The following is a 22566-nucleotide window of genomic DNA, read 5'->3' on the forward strand; positions in this document are numbered from 1 at the left end:
ACTAACTGAACACTGCTCTTTAATGTACTGCCAGGGGCTGCCAACTGAATGACTAACTGCGATTAGACGTACCCATCAGGGATGGACTTTTGCCTTCGATGGCTGCCACCGCCGGATCCTGCATCACTGGAAGAAGATAGATTGCTGGGAGAATTGCGGCTATGCTGGTTTCGTCCCATAGAGACCGATGCTGCTGAGACATAAGGACTGTCCATTGAAGATATCAACCTGCAGCGGTCAATAGGAGGCAAACAACTGTTATATTTGAGTTCAAATAACTCCTTCTTCTCTTCCCAATACATTTTTCAGAATAAAATTGTTATCTATTTTAAGAATAAAAATGAAAACAAATATTGTATCACCTTTGTGTCTTAAAGTTCCCTTTTCTCACAACCTACTCCTGAAGACGCTGGTGGTTGTTGTTTACCTACTCTTCTCCATATACGTACGCTGTACAGTTAAAGTTGCATCATACCGACTCTGACTAGTGGAGTGGTGTCACAGCAACGTCAGTAAGACAAAAGAGCTGACTGTGGACTTCAGGAAGGGTAAGATGAAGGAACACATACCAATCCTCATAGAGGGATCAGAAGTGAAGAGAGTGAGCAGTTTCAAATTCCTGGGTGTCAAGATCTCTGAGGGCCCAACATATTGATGCAGTTGTAAAGAAGGCAAGACAGCGACTCTACTTCATTAGGAGTTTGAAGAGATTTGGTACGTCAACAAATACACTCAAAAACTTCTATAGATGTGCCATGGAGAGCATTCTGACAGGCTGCATCACTGTCTGGTATGGGAGGGGGAGCTACTGCACAGGACCGAAAGAAGCTACAGAGGGTTGTAAGTTTAGTTGGCTCCATCTTGGGTGCTAGCCTACAAAGTACCCAGGGCATCTTCAAGGAGTGGTGTCTCAGAAAGGCAGCATCCATTATTAAGGACCTCCAGCACCCAGGGCATGCCCTTTTCTCACTGTCACCATCAGGTAGGAGGTACAGAAGCCTGAAGGCACACACTCAGCGATTCAGGAACAGCTTCTTCCCCTCTGCCATCCAATTCTTAAATGGACATTGAACCCGTGAACACTACCTCACTTTTTAAATATATATTCTGTTTTTCCACATTTTTTAATCTATTCAATATACATGCACTGTAATTGATTTATTTATTATTATTTTATTATTATATTTTTCCTCCTCCTTCTATATTATGTATTGCATTGAACTGCTGCTGCTAAGTTAACAAATTTCATGACACATGCCGGAGCTAATAAACCCGATTCTGATTCTGACTGCTGTTTTGGGCTCTCAATGGAGGTGAAGGAGGTGGAAAGCATTTCTTCCACTTGCAGGATATGTGCCAGGAGGGAGATAGTAGGGATGGACGAATAGACAAGGGAATCAGAGAGAGTGAGAGATAGCAATCACTGTGGAAAGCAGTGAGTGGGGATGGGGGTGGTGTTAAAGGTGTGTTTGGTGGTAGGATCCGTTGAAAGTGGTGGAAGTTGTGGAGAATAACGTGCTGGATGCAGAAGTTCATGATGTGGCAGGCATGGGAAGGACCACCCTTCTTAGAGCAGTGGGAAAATGGAGTGAAGCTGGCTGTCCGAGAAATGACGAGATGCAGCTAAAGGCAACATCAACGGTGGAGGAAACTCCACTTATTGAAGGAGGACAACATCTCCAATATTCTAGAAAGGAAAGGCTCATTCTGGGAACAGGTGCAGTAGAGACGGAGGAACTAGGAAAAGGGAACAGCATTTTTACAAGTCAGAGGGTGGAAAGAAGTATAGTGAAAATAGCCGAGAGAGCCAGTAGGTTTAGAAAAGATATCAGTCGGCAACTTGACTCCAGAGATCGAGAAAGGAAGAGAGGTGTTAGAAACGGCCCAAGTGAATCTGAGTAGAAAGTCAAAATGCATCCAATTATTATTGTTGCTTGATCTGATTTCAGTTTATTGCAGTTTTGGTAATACTAATTTCCTTTATTAAATAAAGCATAAAGTGGTTTATGTTTCAGTTTATTGCACACCAGCTTGATGTCAGCTATTTGAGATATAATCAATCCTTTAATATCGAGCAAGAAAGAAACACTTAGTATTCATCTGATGAAACGAAAAGAGGTGAGTAAATATGAGTGGACCAGGTTGCAGTTATGTTTCCATACACAACGTGCCCTCACGAGATAGACTTGCAATCCTGCTAAATGATACCAACTGCATTCTGAGTAAAAAGAATTATTACTCAAATCTTCTAAACCTTGCTTTAAATCACTGCTATCTGGTTATGGGGGTGGGCGGGTACGTTTCTCGCTGTGTATCCTGAGCATACCCTAAAGTTTTGTTTATCATAACCAGCTTCCTCCACTCCAAAGTAAACAAACCCAGACTATCCTGAACCTTGCCATAACTGAAAAGTTGCATTCCAAGTGACTACCTGGCAATTATCCTTAGTAAATTCTCTAGTGGAATCACATGCTATTTTGTAGCAATTAGAACTGCACACAGTACTCCAGCTGTGGCCAAACTAATGGTTTACATAGATGTGCTCTAACCTTCCTGCTCTTGTATCCCACACTTCATATGGGTTTCATTGAAAAATGATAAACATACTGCAAAGTCAAAATGTACATACACCAAAAAGTAGACAAATAGTAAAATACTTCACAATGTTTGCTTCAGATGTCATCACAAGCCTTCAGGCTGTCCAGCCTTCTTAAACAAATATATCACTCAGTCCACAGAGCTTTTTGAGGCAAGTGGAAGCCACTGCTGTCAGCAAGCCTGATCTGAGAAACAACAAACACAAGCAATCTCTACCTCCACACTGCAATACATGAACCCCCAAAAAATATGTTCAGTCTAACCTCACCTGGTGATCTGTTCAAGTTTCATCAAAAAACAGATTTTAAGAGAAAAGAATGAAGTTTAATTAATCTATTTCAAAGTTGAGTTATGGAAAGGATCAAAAAATAATTAGTGCCCCCCCCACTACATCATAAACTCCTTTTCCATTTTCCAAGTTGTTAGCAAAGGGTTAAAACCATCCCGATTGCATTAAAACAGCAGATGGCTCCTATTAAATTCTGCAAAATTGAAGCATTTCTCTGGGCTTCAGACCAAAACAAAACACAGGTCAAGAGTATTTTGTTGTTAGAGAGCTCAAAAACGGTAACCACTCACCATAAAAGTGTTTACTGAACTTGTTCATATAAACATTCAGTTTTTGTTAAATATATTACATAATCCTTAGCAACCAACAAAAAAGAATCTTTGATAGACTTCTTCATTCACATTAATTCCAATCTCTGCCAAGGCCTTGTATGATTGGAAATTTATTTTTGAATGAAAAGATAAATGTGAAAATATTATTGGTTAAAATTAAAATAGTCAATTATTTGTAGTAAATAACCCTCAAGGTTATTTTACTGAATGTCAGATAATGTTGTGCAAAAAACAAAAAAAAAGCATATAAGCTAAAAAGAGGGCATATAATATAGCAAAAATTAGTGGGAAGGTTTTAAAAACCAACAGGAAGCAACTAAAACAGCCATAAAGTAAGAAAAGATAAAATATTGGTAAGCTAGCCAATAATATAAAAGAGGACACAAATTATTTTTTCCAGATATATAAAGAGTAAAAGAGATACAAGAGCAGATATTGGACCACTGGAAAATGACACAGGAGAGGTAGTAAAAGGGCACAAAAAAATGGAGGTCGAACTGAATAAGTATTTTGCGTCAGTCTTCCTACGGAGGGCATGAGCAGAATGCCAGAAATGCAAGTGTCGGGGCTGGAAGTGAATATCATAGCTAAGGAGAAAGTGCTTCAGACGCTTAAAGAGTCTGAAAGTAGGTAAGTCGCTGGGACCAATAGACTATACCCCATGATTCTGAAAGAGGTAGCTGAAGGGATTGTAGAGGCATTCGTAATGATCCTTCAAGTATCACTTAGATTCTGCAATGGTTCCGGAGGGCTGGAATACATCAAATGTCATTCCACTCTTTAAGAAAGGAGAGAGGCAGAAGAATGGAAATTATAGAACAGTTAGTCTGACTACAGTGGCTGGAAAGATGTTGGGGTCGATTACTAAGGATGAGGTTTCAGAGTACTTGATAACATAGACTGAATTCAACATGGTTTCAAAAAGGGGAAATCTTGCTTGACAAATTTGTTGTGATTCATCTAAGAACTTGCAGGCAGGATAGACAAAGGAGAGTCAGTGTATGTTATTTGGATTTTCAGAAGGCCTTTGACAAGGTGCCACACGAGGCTGCTTAACAGGATGAAAGGCACATAGTATTACAGGAAAGATACTGGCCTAGACAGAAGATTGTCTGACTGGCAGGAGGCAATGAGTGGGAATAAAGGGTGAGCTTTTCTGGTTGGCTGCTGGTGACTAGTGCTGTGCAACAGGAGTTGGTGTTGGGATTGCTTCTTTTCACGTTATACGTCAATGATTTGGATGAAGGAATTAATGGCTTTCTGACCAAGTTTGTGGACAATACAAAGGTAGTTGGAGGGGCAGGTAGTGTTGAGGAAGCAGGGTGCCTGCCAGAGGTCTCAGACGGGGGAAAACGAGCAACGAAGTGGCAGATGGAATATTGTGTAGGGAAGTGCACGTTCATGCACTCAGGCAGAAGGAATAAAGGAGTAGACTGTTTTCTAAATGTGGAGAAAATTCAAAAATCAGGTGCAAAATGACCTTGGAGTCCTCATGCAGGATTCCCTAAAGGTTAAACCTTGCAGTTTAAGTTGATGGTAAGGAAGCAAATGTAAGGTTAGCATTCATTTCCAGAGGACTAGAATATGAAAGCACAGATGTAATGCTGAGGTTTTATAAGGCACTGGTCAGACTGCACTTGGAGTATTGTGAGCAATACTCTTATCTAAGATGTACTGGCATTGGAGAGGGTCCAGTAAAGGTGCACGAGAATGATCCCAGGAATGAGAGGGTTAACATGAGGAACATTTGATAGGTCTGGGCTCATACTTGCTAGAATTTAGAAGATTGGCCCGTGGGGGGAGATTGGGGGGGGGGGGGAAGATCTCATTTAAACCTATCAAATATTGAAAGGCCTAAATAAAGTGGATGTGGCGAGGATGTCTTGGACCAGAGGGCACAGCCTCAGGGTTGAGGGGCATCCATTTAGAACAGAGATGAGTAATTATTTCTTTAGCCAGAAGGTGGTGAATCTAGGGAATTCATTGCCACAGACGGTAGTGCAAGCCAAGCCACTGGGCATATTTAAGGCGGTGGCTGATAGATTCTATATTAGTAAGGGTGTCTAAAGTTATGGGTAGAAGGCAGGAAAATGGGGTTGAGAGCGATAATAAATCAGGCCGGCTGGTGGCGCAATGACATCAGCACCGGACTCTGGAACGAAAGTTCCCAGGTACGAATCCAGTCAGGGGCACTCCCGAATACGCTTTCCACCCGTGCCGGGTTGAGTGTCAAGATCGCAACTCAACCTCGTAAAATAAAAGGAAAAATACTGCGAAATGCCTGTATGAGGAATGGCACGCCACACAGTCTCTGGCTCTGTGCCTTGTAAAGGCATGAAAAAAAAGACATCGTCCCACCAACATCGCACACAGACAGACGCACACGCCAGAAAAAAAGCGATAATAAATCAGCCATGATGGAATCGTGGAGCAGACTCAATGGGCTGAATGGCTTCATTCTGCTCCTATGTCTTATGGTCTAAATCAAAATATATTAACACAGCTAAATTTCAGCAAAGTCATCTTCAGGAATAATACATTACCCTAAAGAAAAAAAAAGCATGTTTATATTCAATGTGCTTACTTCCTGGAAATCCAATTATAATATAAATCACCATTTATACTACTTTTCAAGATATACGTAAAAGTATCTTTTCCCAGCCAGATTAATTTACTATTCATTCAGCACACTTCATTCAATTTAATTATAACATGTCAAAACTTAAGATTCTTTACACTCCAATCTCTTCGATTACGCAAACACTTTCTCCATTTACTATGATGTTAGGATTCATAAAAATGATTGCTTCCGTGCTCCTTGGAATACATTTGAACGGTTATTAAGACAAGCCAATCAATTTGATGACTTTTGTTTGAAATACTTTATCCTGTTTATAACTTTACGAAACTAAATTTGACTGACCCCGAAGGCTGTGGCTTTAAATTTCTGTCAGAACAGAATTAACTTACTCTAGCCAAGGAATGGGCGTCAGATGATAATACTATCAATACCATTCAAATAGAATAAAATAAGCCACATTTCCTGCTTCTTATTAAATGGTGATTTCATGTTTGGCAAGAATGATATTGACTTGGTTTAGCCATTCACTTCCCCACTTATCTATCAAGTCACTACTGGTATAATGAGTATTTAGTTGTGTTATGGCATGGTGCCTTAGGCACCACATTCCAAGCATGGAGATTTAAGTTTTCTGCATTGCCAAGATAGGCTCTTTAAATAGAAACAATAAGATCCATCGGGTGTAAGATCTTCCACGTTCCACTATTATTCTATTTTGTCTAAAAGCAAAGGAATTCATGGATAAGCTTAAAAAAAAAGATTGATATCTGGTAGAAGTGCTAAAGATTGTACTTTATACTTTATTGTTGCCAAACAATTGATACTAGAATGTACAATCATCACAGCGGTATTTGATTCTGCGCTTTCCGCTCCCTGGATTACAAATATTAAATATCAAAAATAGTAAAAATAAGTAAATATTAAAAAATTAAATTATAAATCATAAATAGAAAATTTAAAAAAATGGAAAGTAAAGTAGTGCAAAAAAACCGAGAGGCAGGTCCGGATATTTGGAGGGTACGGCCCAGATCCGGGTCAGGATCCATTCAGCAGTCTTATCACATTTGGAAAGAAGCTGTTCCCAAATCTGGCCGTACTAGTCTTCAAGTTCCTGAGCCTTCTCCCGGAGGGAAGAGGGACGAAAGGTGTGTTGGCTGGGTGGGTCATGTCCTTGATTATCCTGGCACTGCTCCAACAGCGTGTGGTGTAAAGTGAGTCCAAGGGCGGAAAATTAATTTGTGTGATGTGCTGCGCCGTGTTCATGATCTTCTGCAGCTTCTTTCAGTCTTGGACAGGACAACTTCCATACCAGGTTGCGATGCACCCCAGAAGAATGCTTTCTACGGTGCATCTATAAAAATTAGTGAGGGTTTTTGGGGACAGGCCAAAGTTCTTTAGCTTTCTCAGGAAGTAAAGGCGCTGGTGGGCCTTCTTGGCAGTGAACCCTGCTTGGTTGGACTAAGTCAGGTCATTTGTGATATTGACCCCGAGAAACTTAAAGCTTTTGACCTGTTCCACTTGCGCACCACCGATGTAAATTGGGTCGTACGGTCCACTACTCCTTCTGAATTCAACAACCAATTCCTTCGTCTTGCTGATGTTGAGGGATAGGTTATTGTCTTCGCACCATGCCAACAGGATCTCAATTCTCTCTCTGTACTCAAACTCATCATTACCCGAGATATGGGCTATAATTGTTGTGTCATCAGCAAACTTATATATTGAGTTTGATGGAAACTTGGCTACACAATCATGGGTATACAGTGAGTACACAGCCTTGTGGGGCACCGGTGCTCAGAGTGATTGTAGAGGAGAGCTTTTCTCCTATTTTTACAGCCTGGGTCCAGTCTGTGAGGAAGTTGAAGATCCAGCTGCAGATCTGAGTGCTAAGACCCAGGTTCCGGAGCTTAGGAATCAGATTATTTGGACTGATGGTATTAAGGGCACAGCTGTAGTCAATGAAAAGGACCCTTACATATGCGTCTTTATTCTCCAGATGTTCTAAGGAGGAATGTAAGGCCAGAGAAACGGCATCTGCTGTTGACCTGTTGCTCCGGTAGGCGAATTGCAAAGCATCGAGGTTGACCGGTAGGCTGTGGCTGATGTGTGCCATAACCAATCTCTGGAAGCACTTCATAGCAATTGATGTCAGAGCCACAGGTCGATAGTCATTCAGGCATGCCACCTTGCTCTTCTTCGGCACTGGGATTATCATTGCCTTCTTAAAACACGAGGGGATCTTAGGCTGAAGCAAGAATCAGTTGAAGATGTCAGCAAACACTCCAGCTATCTTGCTTGCACAGGCCCGGAGAACCCGTCCCGGGACGTCATCTGGGCCCGTCGCTTTCCTTGGATTTATCTTCAGGAAGGCCTTTCTAACGTCCTCCTCGGTGACGATGAATCTTGATGCCACCTTATGTAGAAATTCAAACACGAGGAATTCTGCAGAGGCTAGAAAGATTTCACGCACATCTGCTCTCACTCTATCCTCCCGCCACCCCACTAGGAATAGGGTTCCCCTGGTCCTCACCTACCACCCCACCAGCCTCCGGGTCCAACATACTATTCTCTGTAACTTCCGCCATCTCCAACGGGAACCCACCACTAAGCACATCTTTCCCTCCACCCCCCCGCCGCTTTCCGCAGGGATCGCTCCCTACACGACTCCCTTGTCCATTCACCGTCCCCACCCCTCCCCACTGATCTCCCTCCTGGCACTTATCCTTGTAAGCAGAACAAGTGCTACACATGCCCTTACACTTCCTCCCTTACCACCATTCAGGGCCCCAGACAGTCTTTCCAGGTGAGGTGACACTTCACCTGTGAGTCGGCTGGGGTGATATACTGCGTCCGGTGCTCCCGATGTGGCCTTCTATATATTGGCGAGACCCAACGGAGACTGGGAGATCGTTTTGCTGAACACCTACACTCTGTCCGCCAGAGAAAGCAGGATCTCCCAGTGACCACACATTTTCCACATCCCATTCCCATTCTGACATGTCTATCCACGGCCTCCTCTACTGTAAAGATGAAGCCACATTCAGGTTGGAGGAACACCACCTTACATTCCGTCTGGGTAGCCTCCAGCCTGATGGCCTGAACATTGACTTCTCTAACTTCTGCTAATGCCCCACCTCCCCCTCGTACCCCATCTGTTATTTAAAAAACACACATTCTTTCTCTCACTCTCCTTTTTCTCCCTCTGTCCCTCTGACTATACCCCTTGCCCATCCTCTGGGTTTTTCCCCCCTTCCCCCTTTTACTTCTCCCTGGGCCTCCTGTCCCATGATCCTCTCATATCCCTTTTGCCTATCACCTGTCCAGCTCTTGGCTCCATCCCTCCCCCTCCTGTCCTCTCCTATCATTTTGGATCTCCCCCTCTCCCTCCCACTTTCAAATCTCTTACTAGCTCTTCCTTCAGTTAGTCCTGACGAAGGGTCTCAGCCTGAAACGTCGACTGTACCTCTTCCTAGAGATGCTGCCTGGCCTGCTGCGTTCACCAGCAACTTTGATGTGTGTTGCTTATGTAGAAATTATTTTCTGCATGTCACTGACATTTGCACTGGGCATCTGAAGTGCTTCTGTACGTTGCATTGATATATTCAACTACAGAACAGTTAGAAAGACAGTTTTTGAAATCAATGCCATAGTTATTTTCAACAACAGCCATGGTTTGTCTATATTTCATGGCTATCTGAAGACAAAGAATATCAAAGTAGTATTGTACATGCATACTTTGAAATAAAATTAACCTTTGAACCTTCTTTAAAATTTCAACAAATTATATTATCCAGGGAGCAGTCTCAAAACAACCTTGCACTAAGTATCAGCAAGACCAAGATTGTGGACTTCAGGAAGGGGAAGTCAGGAGAACACATACCCATTGAGGGGTCTTATGTGAAGCAGTGAGCAGCTTCAAGTTCCTGGGTATCAACATTTCAGAGGGTCCATCTAGGGCCCAAGACATTGATGCAAACATGAAGATGGCATGACAGTAGCTCCACTTCAGCAAAGACTCTTATGAACTTTTACACATGTACAGTGGAGAGCATTCTCACTGGTTGCTGCATCACCTAGCATGGCGGCTCCAATGTGCAGGATCGCAAAAGGCTGCAGATTGTACACTCAGTCGCTCCATCATGTGCATAACCATCTCCACCATCTAGGACATCTTCAAGAAGCGGTGCCTCAAGGAGACAGCATCCATCATGAAAGACCCTCACAATCTGCAACATGCTCTCTTCTCGTTAATACTATTAGGGAGGAGGTACAGGAGGCTGAAGACCTACACTCAACGTTTCAGGAACATCTTCTTACTCTCTACCATCAGATATCTGAACGGTCCATAAGACCATGAACACTACCTTGTTATTCCTCTTTCACATTATTTATTTATTTTTGTAATGCGTAGTAATTTATGTCTTGCACTGTACTGCTGCCACAAAACCAAAGATTTCATGATATAGGTCAGTGATAATAAACCTGATTCGGATTCTGAAGTTGCACTGAATCAGAAAGATAAAAAAGTAGACTGTATGGCAATAACCTAATAATAATATGAATGTTTAAACAAAATTAAATTTTAAAACAAATATGCCTTTTTTTAAGCTCATGAAGCTGAGTCTATACAGTGCCTATAAAAAGTATTCATGTCCCTCGTAAGTTTTCATGTTTTAATATTTTACAACATTGAATCACAGTGGATTTAATTTGTTTTTTTTGAAACTGATCAACAGAAACAGACTCTTTGTGTCAAAGTGAAAATAGATCTTGACAAAGTGATTTAAATTAATTACAAACATAAAACAATAGATTGCATAAGTATTCACCCCCTTCAAGTCAGTATTTAGTGGATGCACCTTTGGCAGCAATTACAACTTTGAGCTGTGTAGATAGGTCTCTATCAGCTTTGCACATCTGCACACTGTAATTTTCCCCATTCTTCTTTACAAAACCACTCGAGCTCTGTAAGATTGCATGGGGATTGTGAGTGCAGAGCCCTTTTCAAATCCAGCTACAAATTCTCAATTGGATTGAGGTCTGGACTCTTGACTTGGCCACTCCAGGACAGTAACTTTGTTTTTTTAAGCCATTCCTGGGTAGCTTTGGCTTTCTGCTTCAGGTCATTGATTTGCTGGAAAAAAAATCTCCCAAGTCGCAGTTCTTTTGCAGACTGCATCAGGTTTTCCTTCAGGATTTCCCTGTATTTTGCTGCAGTCATTTTACCCTCTACCTTCACAAGTCTTCCGGGGCCTGCTGCAGTGAAGCATCCCCACAGAATGATACAGCCTCCACCATGCTTCACAGTAGGGATGATGTGTTTTTGATGATATGCCGAACATTTATTCTGATAGCTAAAAAACTTAATTTTGCTTTCATCAAACCATAAAACTTTCTACCAGCTGACTTCAGAGTCATCCACATGCCTTCGGGCAAACTCTAGCTGTGATTTCATGTGAGTTTTTTCCCCCAACAGTGGCTTTCTCTTTGCCACTTTCCCATAAAGCTGCAACAGGTGAAGCAACCGGGTAACAGCTATTGTATGTGCAGTCTCTCCCATCTCAGCCTCTGAAGCTTGTAACTTCTCCATAGTTGTCGTAGGCCTCTTGGTGGCTTATCTCACTAGTCCACTTCTTGCACGGTCACTCAGCTTTTGAGGAAGGCCCGTTCTAGGCAGATTTATAGCTGTTCCATAGTCTTTTATTTCTTGACAATTGACTTAACTGTACTCCAAGGAATATTCGGTGACTTGGAAATGTTCTTTTATCTATCTCCTGACAGAGGAGTGCCCCAAAGAATGAATGACAGTTAAAAGTTAGAACCCCGAAGCACCTGCAGCTCCCCTTCCCATGCATAAGCAACAGCAAAGTAACGACCTCCCCTCCCCCACCACCAAAAAATAAAGCATCTGCACCCTCCACCAGAGCACTTAAAATTGCAGCAAAGCATCAATAAAGACACAGACTTGCAGTACCCCAAAGACTACTCATTCACCCGGTAATTCAACATACCACAGGCTCGCTCTCTCTCCCTCAATAAGGGAAAAAGAGGTGTCTCTGTTTCACTAGTTTATATTTGTAATTAATGTAGATCACTTCGTAGAGATCTGTTTTCACTTTGACAAGAAAGAATCTTTTTCTGTTGATCAGTGTCAAAAAAAGCTAAACAGTAATTCAATGTTGTAAAACAATAAAACATGAAAACTTCCAAGGGAGGTGAATACTTTTTTTATAGTCACTGTATATTACCATTCATTCGCTGCTGTAACCATACAGTTATGTCTCCAATGAGTTCTGGCTCCAATGCACTTTTAAATGTCTCTAATGATAATAAAGAGCTAACTACAACAAACCTAAAGCAAAGATTATGCTGGCAACTGACTTAATTCAAAGCAAGTTTAATTCCATCCAGCTAAACTTAATTTGTTGCACTTTTCTCAACAGGGTCAACTTCTCCCAGAGCAATTTGGTGACTACCAGAAATCTCTCAGGTACACATCCAAAGGTTCAACAGTTTTAAAAAAAAATTATGTACTCCTGCCGCAAAACAAAAAAAAATCATGATATATGCCAGTGATATTAAACCTGGTACTGATTCTGAAACAGCATAAAGAACAAAATAACTAAAAATCCCCAACTCTTCCTCAGTAGGCAACTCCTACCTGAACTGTTGTTTTTACTGAGACCAGCTTCAACAAATGCATCTGTTTTAGGGTTCATTCAACCACAAAGATAAACAGCGAGAAGTTAAATTTTCCTGTCTTAGTATTTTAGTTCATCCTCTTGTGTATCATTTCACGCCCAGTTTCAAGAAGGCCAAATCAAAAGCTGAAGATGTTGGAACTAAGCAGCAAGTCAGCTGGCATCCATGGTGAAAAAAATGCAACTTCCCAGTTGCAATTTAATAACTTCAACTTGTCTGTTCTCAAAAAGATTTTTACTGCGTGCTTCAGTGATTGTCACCAGTATCTGTCAGTTTCAGTTAACTAGCATATATGAACATTTGTGATTTATTTCTATTTAAGGCATGTATTCCAGTGTTGCAGAGTAATCCTTAATGTGAAAGTAATTTGAAGTGAAGACTATGAGCTAGTAATTACTGAAGTGAATAAACAGACACTTCAAGGACATAATACATACATTTTTTGTTCAGTACCTACCTGAGACCTGCTGAAACACATCAGCAGAGCCGGAGTCTCTATTTTCAAACTGTAACATGCACTGTCACTCCACTCAGTACACTATCTTTGTCAATGGTGGCAGTTATATCCATTTCCTCACTTTCCAACTACTATTATTGAAGCTTTCTTTGTATTCAGTACTTCCATTATCAGCTCAGTTTGACAAATGTGTTTTGATCATTTCTATTATTTTCTGTGGAACACTACAAACAATGTCCCTTTCATGCCTCAGAACATCCCAAAAAGTGCTTCACAACCATTGACTGAGCTCGTTCAAATGTGGCTTGTTGTTATCTGTGACAAGACCTGATGAACCACAATGAGATAGTCAATCAATTTCTTACCGGTGCTGTAAACAGCACAAAGTATCCTTCTGCAGGCTTTTTAGGGACAAATACTGAAAAAAAAGAAGTCTGGGTGAGAAATTAAAAATAAGTGGGTATCAGCGGTAAAGCTTTCCCCACCATTGAGCACATCTGTATCGAACATTGCCTTAGGAAAGCAGGGACCCCCAAGACCCAGAACATGCTCTCTTCTCATGGCTGCCAGGTACAGGATCCTCAGGACTCAGACCACCAGGTTCAACAGCAGTTACTACCCGTCAACAATCAGGCTCTTGAACCAAAGGGAATAACTTCACTCATCGTCATCATTGAAATGTTCGCACAACCAATGGACTCACTTTCTTGGACTCTTCATTTCATGTTCTAAATATTTATTACTAATTTATTTATTATTATTATTTCATTGTTTGTATTTACACAGTTTGCTGTCTTCTGCAGCCTGAATGAATGCCCTAGTTGCGTGGTCTTTCATGAATTCTGTTGTTTATTATTCTATAGATTTATTGAGCGTGTCCACAAGAAAATTAATCTCAAGGTTGTATATAGTGACATGTATGCACTTTGATAATAAATTTACTTTGAACCTAATCAATTCCCCACATACTTTTTTTTTTGAAAAAGATCCAACTGATTTCATCCATCAACTTCAATTTGGAGGTTCAATTCAGAAGGATAACCGTGGAGGGGGTGCCATGAAACACAAGTTCAACAGGCAGAAATCAAAAACTAAAATACTCCAGATGGTGTAAACCTGGAATTAAAAAAGAAAATATTGGAAGCAACAGGCTGAGCAGTATTCAGGCTGAGAGAAAAACCAGTTAATTCTTGTCAGGATAAGAAGTCACTTCTCTAAAATGTTTTTCTCTCTGTGCTGCTGAGCACTTCCACTTCTGTTTTCACTGGTACATGCAGATGGAATTGCAAGCACGACACTTTTGAATATCATCCTAAGTAATCAAGGAATTTATTCAAGCCTTTTGCCAGGTTATGGCAGAAAACACCAGCAGGTTATCATCAACCTTCCAAAAGGTTCCATTACAGAAAATGGAAGAAGAAGCTGAATTGATTGAAACACCAAATTCAGATGCATTGCTAAATTAACATAGTGTATCCAAATATCAGTCGCCAAGAGGCAGAAAGCCCCAATTATCCTTATAAAAATTCATGATGCATTTGGCCACTACCAATTTTTGCTGCACTATACCTTTTTGCTTAAAGTGACTGAAATGCAGATTAAAGGGACATGTGGTTTAATTATAATCATTTCTCTACTTCTTCCATTGCAGCATAATAATCAGAGGCTCCCAATATTGTCCAAATGACCAATCTTTAGATCTCTTCCATCTAGGTCCCAATCTTTTTTAATGCCATGGGGAGTGGGTGGATCCCAGGTTGGGAACCCCTGATCTAAGAGGTCCTTAAACTGGACCATATCACATTTTCACCATGTATATACATAGCCACACACAAACATAAAGATACAGAAACATGTGCGCAAGCCAAGTACTGTACCCTTGGCAATTTGGCAGCTCTCCCAGGTTGCAACAATTAGACTCTATCCACCATAGATTAAGCACCATTTAGAATTTCTCACAAATTCCTTGCAAACACTTCTAGTTGATTTATTACCGAGTCATAGATTCTATTTAGTTTGCATAAGCTATTAGATGCCTCTTGCCATGGACATTAGTTGGACTACATCCTGAAACAATCTTCCATTCCTTTTGAACTCCTAATAAAATAACACTAAATCCAACAAAATGAAGTGGGAATGGAAGGCACCACTCACCACAGGATTAAAATTCATTGTGTTATGAACCTAGTATATGTGTTGCAGTCTTGAACATTTTCTCATATTCATTGTCATTACTATAATTTTACTGTAGTGGGTGTCACCCAGATTTTGTACAGAGCTATGAAGGGTCTCGGCCTGAAATGTCGACTATACTCTTTTCCATAGATGCTGCCTGGCCTGCTGAGTTCCTCCAGCATTTTCTGTGAGTTACTTGGTTATTTTAAGATTTTTTTTATTGTTTTCCTGCTTCTGTGTGTTATACTTTTCATGTTCCTTCTCCAGTCACAGAGGCCAGTCCACATCTCAACCAGCAAATGAAAACAGATTAGCATTTTTCTATAAATGATAAAGTGCTCAATATTCAGTGAAGTACTTCTGAAGTATAGTCAAGTAGTAACATTATTGATTTTGATTTTGGGAGCTGAATATATAGCCAGCTCCCACAACCAGTATTATGTCTGGCAAAAGTAGGGTTTAGAAAAAAACCCAGCATCCATCATTAAGGATCCCTATCACCTAGGACATGCCCTCTTCTTATTGCTACCATGCAATTTTTATGCTACGGATGATCTGCAAACAAGCCATCCAGGTACAAAAAGACATCTACCTATGTTTCATTGACTATACAAAAGCTTTTGACACGGTCAGACAGCAAGATCTTCCGGAAATGTTTCAAGATCTTGACATAGATGGGAAATATATATGTTTCTTAAGAAACTTATACTGGGACCAGACCGCACCCGTCAGAATAGAAGGAGAAGTGAGTGAGTATGTGAATATCATGAGAGGAGTCAGGCAAGGTTGTGTCTTTTCACCAGACTTATTCAACCTGTATTGTGAAAATATCTTGAGAAGTATCAAAGACATCAAAGGATTCACAATTGGAGGCCATAATATAAATAACATCAGATATGCTGATGACATTGTACTAATAGCTGACTCAGAAACAAAACTTCAAGAACTACTCACTATAGTGGCAGCAGAAAGTAATCGCAGAGGCCTCTCAATCAACACCAAGAAGACAGAAAGCACGGTCATCTCCAGAAAGACAAACATCCCACAACGTGTGATCAAGATCGGAAATACAAACATCAAACAAGTCAACAAATTCAAATATCTTGGCAGCCTAATAACAAGTAATGGCAGGTGTGACACAGATATCAAATACAGAATAGCAATGGCGAAAGAAGCTTTCCAAAAAATGAAGACCATATTAACAGACAGAAAGATGAGCAGAATACTGCAGTGCTACATTTATTCTATCCTGACTTATTGAAGTGAATGCTGGACCATTTCTCCAGCAATGGAAAAGAAACTAGAAGCAGCTGAATTATGGTTCTACAGGAGAATGTTAAAAATATCATGGACCACACACACATCAAATGAAGAAGTTCTCAGAAGAGCCCAAGCAGTTCGATCACTCATACCAACAATGAGAGAAAGACAACTCAGATTCCTAGGACACATCGTGCGGAAAGATGAACTAGAAAAACTCATACTCTCTGGAAAGATTGCGGGGAGTAAACCTAGAGGAAGACCTCGGCTTATGTACATCAAAAGCATAGCCAGGTGGCTACGCATCGAGGAAATGGAAGTCATCCAAAAAACGAAGGATAGATCTATATGAAAAACCATGGTCACCAAAGTCCGCATCGGATATGGTACCTAGACAGACAGACAGACCATCAAGGAAATGGTACAAGAGCCTAAAGACATATACTCAACATTTTAGGAACAACTTCTTGCCCTCCACCATCAGGTTTCTAAACAGGAAATAAACCATATTAAGAACACTACCTCACCTTTTTTGCTCTCTTTTTGCACTATTTATTTAATTTTATTTATTTATTATTGTGATTTTTAATTTTTTTTCCTGAATTGCACTGTACTGCAGCTGCAAAACAACAAAATTTATGACATATGCCAGTGATATTAAACCTGATTCTGATGGATAAATCTTGAACAGAATACCAGGGAAATCTCTTCTTCAACATAGCATGATATCTTCCATTATTTCCATTTGAGAGGGAAGATTAAGCTTCAGTACAGTTCCTGACCCAAAAGATGGGAATCCAATTCAACATTACACTGAAGCCTAGACTTTTGTGTTTAAGACTCTGTGACTTGAATGCACAATGCTATCAACTGAGACATACCAAACAGCTGAACAACCTGTACCATAACTCCATATACCAATCTTGGTACAATAGTCCCAAGTTTACTTAAAACTTTTGAAAGGGAAACCAAAATCAGTCTATGCATCTGTACACACACGAAAAGTAACCCTTTAAGCCCAGCTTCACATTGATGAATCTGAGACAGAGCATCTCCAGACAATATATGCTTCCCGCATAGCAAGGTTTCCAGAAAAAACATTAAACCTAATAGAAATCATTTAAATTTTTTTCATTGCTCAGTGTTTTCCCCCACATTTGAGGTACAGACAAGAATACAAGTTTTGTCTTAGATGATTATGCATTTTTAGAATTTAATTACATTATTGAACTTTTAACTAAACACGGCTTCTACAAAATTATTATTTTAAACTTGACATTTTGCTACATTGCGCCCGAAAAAAAGAAAATGACAAACCTCTTGGTGTCCAATGAACGTCCATCACTAGAAGCACTGCGTGGCATGGCAGAGCTGCGTTCTTGTGGCTGGGTCCTGCTGCCTGATGCTGACATCATCCTGTTTGCAGATTCACTTTGTGTCTGGGATTGGGATTGAACTGTACTATGGGATGACGGAACTCCCCGCTGCCACTTATTGCTATTTTTGAATGGCAGTTTAAACTCATACGGAATCCCTTCATTGTTTACTTTGTATTCCATTACAGGCATGCGGTACATCTCTGAACAGCCCCTAAAATCAGAACAAGGGAAAATTCTTTTGAAATATTTCATTACACCACGGGCACATAATTATTATTGTAAACAGCTGAAACAAAGACAGATTTCCATTGCCAATCTCAGTACATGGTTGATCATAAACCTTAGTTCACAGATTATTTCTGAAATTTCCCTAGCTATTTGTTAACTGGTCTCTCTTTACTTCTTGATTAGAAAGACAACCATCAGCTCACATCCTCAGCCATTGCCATACGAAATCTAGTATTATCTCAGGTCCAGAGCCTTTGACCTTTCCTGGATTCTATAGGGTTTCTACCCCATCCTCTCTCAAGCCCACTGCAACCAACTTCCTGATTGTGCGAATTTTCTTCTTCAAAAGTATTGACCCTTGATCTTCTTAGCTACAACCATTTGCTGCCCTTTGCTCACCATTTCTTTAATTAGGTCTTCACCAGCTAATTTGCTTCTGGCTTTTTGCATTCCCCATCAACCTCCTCCAATGACTTTTCTGATCTCTATCACATCACAGAAACTATCCAAATCAATATGACAAATACTTTTTTTTTCTGGTGGCAATAACCAAGATGTATGCTACTTCCTTGAATTCCTAACTTTATCAAGGTCCATCATGTGCTCCTCCTCCAATGTTTCTGTTCATTACCATGAAGCTCATTCATCGATTGTTATGTGCCACACCGTATGACGTGGGCAATCAAGGTCTTTCCATGACCATGATTATTCTTGGCAAAACTTTTCTACAGAACTGGTTTGCCATTGCTTTCTTGTGGGCAGTGTCTTTACAAGGTGGGTGACCCCCGCCATTATCAATACTCTTCAGAAATTGTCTGCCTGGTGTCAGTTGTCACGTAGCCAGGACTTTTGCTATGCACCAGTTGCTCATAGGACCATCAACCAACTGCACCCATGGCTTCATGTGACCTTGATCTGGGGGGGGGGGGGGGGGGGGGCCTAAGTTGGTGTTACACCTTGTCCAAGGATGACCTGCAGGCTAGCAGAGGGAAAGAGCACCTTGCACCTCCTTTAGTAGAAATGCACCTCCACCCCACCATGCATGAAGAGCTACTCCATTTTTATAGTTTTGTTCTGAAGTATTCTAACACAGATCAATCACTACACTTCTCACCTTCTCCAGAATCTACTGCCAATTCATTCCCTTAATGTAAATTCCAATCTTTATGATACACAAAATCAGCTCCCATAGTCTCCAGTAGGATCCAGCACAGCTTCTGCTGAGCTCAACCACAACATTTGGTTGGCTCAGATGGCATGTCCGGTCTCTAGCCCTGTATGAGCTGAAACTTTCTCTACTCCAAGGTCAGGAAAACTGAATTCATTCTTGATCTTCATCAACAATTTATTGGACACTTCCCCAGGTCAAAGGAAATACCTTACGACTTTTGAAGCTCACTTGAGAGACTAAGCTAAGGGGCTGTGGCTTTCCCCACCCCCCACCTCCCCTGTATTGCATGCTTTCACTATATTCCTTTCTAAGCAAACTTGTGTGTGCTTTTGCTGGCTAAAATCACTAGAAATCAGCAGCAGTACAACTTCTCTTTTACTTGTGCAACATGTTTCACTTGTGGTTCCAAAGGTTTGTAATATGTAAGCCAATGAAAAGATCTTTTATTGTGCAGACAGTTGCAGCGTGCACGAAATAGCTATCAGCTAATGTAGACATGCATCAGTATTTACTCAAAAAGAACAGAAACTCAGATTATTGTCTCTGATTTGGTTGTGGTTGACAGTTCATCATCCAGTATTCCAGTGATTAAGCACTTTATTTTGTCCCTTCAGCCTGTACTATTTATTTTCCACAGAAAGTGCTAGGGTCCATGTTTGGAATTAGTGAACAATTCAAGAAGCCACTACAAAGTACTCAAAGAAAAAGCTTAAATGTTATTTTGAATATAATATTTGTGTTCTGTCTCTGGATAAATTTTTCACTCTCAAGTCAGAAACGGATTTAGAAATCAAACTGTTATGATATTCTAAATAGCAGCAATTCAATCAATCATTAGATAATGCCACCAAGCAGTAAAGTTAATTTTTTGTGAAGTGAACAGTTTATAAAGCAAAGCTGCAAAGAATAAGATTAGACATGTCATCAACTCATCTGTTATTTGTACTGCATCCTAATTTAACAGAATGTGTAAGACAGGTGAACGACAGAAGCGATTTTATATTCCTGGTGTGAAATGTTTCCAACTCATCACAAATCACATCAGCACAATGGTTCAGTGCATTTAGAAAAAGAGAATATGAAACATATTATATATAAAATGCAGCAAGAACGACCATGTAAGGGATGCATCACCCAAGAGATTCACTGCCCGCAAGCCCCTGCTTAAACTAATTTTGTATCCGAAAGCAGAACCAGCAGCTGCCTCCTGGTTGCCTAATCCATCTGAGAATCTATGCATGGAGTATTGTAAGTAGTTCAGTATCTTTTAGAGAGTCTTATCAACCAGACAACAATCATGGCTACCTGTGAAAAATACTGACAAGAACAAAAAGACACATTAACTACAGTAAATATAATAAAGATACTTTGAATTAATACTCAATGCCTATTGATGCAGTGTTTTGCATTTCATTCTATAGTAAGACAGGTCTATATTTATTATATCAGGCAAACTCTGTTTACTACAGCAACTATATTCAGAGATCTGGGAGGGTAAAACAACTTTACTCCAGGGGGAAAAAAGAATTAAGGTGATTAATAATTAATTCAGCACTGGAGCTCCAACACAGGGACTAAGGTGATCCCTGTTTGCGATGACTTTCATAATTAGCTTCTGATGCTTCAAATTCATGCCCAATATCTATGTACCAAAGGGCAGGGATCACAGATGTATAACAGGCAAAGGAGATACATCTGGCTTCCAGGCACCATTATAATGGCACTAATGTTGACTGGTAGCTGGAAGTTCTCATTATAAATGCTCTGTTTAATTGATCCTCTCTCCCTTTTCAAACCTGCATGTAGATTTGGCTCTTCTCCTTGAACAAGTCAGTTTTGTTAATTTGTGTGTTCCATATGCACACTCCTTTAGAGCTGAGGTTGTGAAAGCATATTCCACATTGAGGCAATGTGGTACATTAGCTTCAAAAGTCTTCTCTTTTGATGGTAAAATCAATAAACCAAACAGTGATGATTACTTTTTTAAAAATAAAATGTAGGACTTCCCTGCAGCAATCAAATCTTTCTTGGTAGAAATAATCAGCAAAGAAAAGCAGACACTATTTTTTCATGGTTTTAGCCCGTTTAAAATGTTGCATATTCCCACGTGTTGGCTGCTTCTTTTCATGAGAGCACTTCCTTTCCTTCTGGTTTTGTATTGTAAAAAATGTATTTATCTTCACCCTTGCCTCAGTTCTTTCATGGAACAAATGGGATAAGTTAAAATGAAACTGATGTTATTTGCCAGCCCAATATCCACCATTAAGGTTTAGTGGTCTTTACCGCTTTCAAAGCACATCCAGCGGAGGTTGACTGCTTAGCAAGTCATTCACACATAAAGACATTCTTCATGAATCCACCAATGCAAAATATAGTTGCCTCCTAGTCTACTAGTCCAGACTGTTGTTGTCTGCCATGATAAGATAATGCAAAGGTGATCAATCTTCGAGGCAATTTGTAGCCTCTTTGCCTGCAATTGTCCACCAACATCTGCTATAGCTACTATAAAAGCATTAGGAAAGGCAAACAGGATGGAAGATGATGTTCAAGAGTGCTGTGTTAACAACAGTATTATTCTTTCATTTGATTGAATGTATAGACTTACTGATTTGCTTTCATAATCTGTGCCAAAGGGGACACCAGAAAAGAAAGGATAAAAAAAATTAAATTTATCGTTTTGCATGTTCAGTTTTCTCTTAATTCTCTAAAATCCTTAATTGCCAGCAAGGATGTTGAGGACCTACCCCTGTCTTTCTGTCCTACAGTTCTTGTGGAGGAAGACAATAGAATGAAGGAATGGGAAGAGGTTACCAAACAAGGATACTGGCAGACTGTCACACCACCTTGGAAATATTAAAAGATCCACATGGTAAGTGCTCTTGCCTGTTGAGGTGATGCAGGTTGAGACTTAATTACTGTGCTTAGGAGAGTGGGGTAATGTAGCAGGATGCTTTGTGCTGACCCTGGCACCAGAATGAGTAGTAGAGGGAACTGGTGGAATTGCTCCTACGGTTTGCTGCAAATAGCCACATTGGCTGCTGGTTGAAATGAGCTGGACACTGAGGAATTCAAAACAACTGCAGGAAGAGTGGCTCAGGCATTCTGGAGCTGAAGCTGTGCCTTCAGAAAGCAACAGATCTCAGTCACTGCTGCCTTCAACAACTTTTGTATTGTTCCTTCCAAAGTTTCAGAGGTAGGACCGTGGTTCAGCTGAATGACAGAGGCATTTGATAACTGAATTGCACAACCATGTCCCCTGTACACAAGAATGATGCCCACTGAACTGTGTAATAACAAGTTTAATTATGCACAAGATGTGCTGTTCAAGGCAGGATTGAATTCTTCGGTTTTAAAAGAATAACTTGAAACAATGCCACCAAACCATGATAAAACT

The 22566-nt window shown here is 40.4% G+C and overlaps 1 protein-coding gene across 21 annotated transcripts in view; it reads right to left on the reverse strand.

Annotated features, from left to right (window-relative positions):
* sipa1l1 (signal-induced proliferation-associated 1 like 1) overlaps positions 1 to 22566 on the reverse strand; it is a 432358-nt gene that overhangs the window by 68914 nt on the left and 340878 nt on the right. For 20 of the 21 annotated variants that reach the window (XM_072265599.1, XM_072265573.1, XM_072265549.1 and 17 more), the window contains 2 exons: positions 17712 to 17984; positions 73 to 228 (listed from right to left, as the gene is read on the reverse strand). In XM_072265599.1, coding sequence (XP_072121700.1) covers positions 73 to 228; positions 17712 to 17984 — 429 coding nt within the window. The remainder of the gene's footprint in view (positions 1 to 72; positions 229 to 17711; positions 17985 to 22566) is intronic. The other variant, XM_072265652.1, reaches the window with a different exon arrangement.

Source organism: Mobula birostris, chromosome 1 (assembly GCF_030028105.1).
Source record: "Mobula birostris isolate sMobBir1 chromosome 1, sMobBir1.hap1, whole genome shotgun sequence".
NCBI lineage: Eukaryota > Metazoa > Chordata > Chondrichthyes > Myliobatiformes > Myliobatidae > Mobula > Mobula birostris.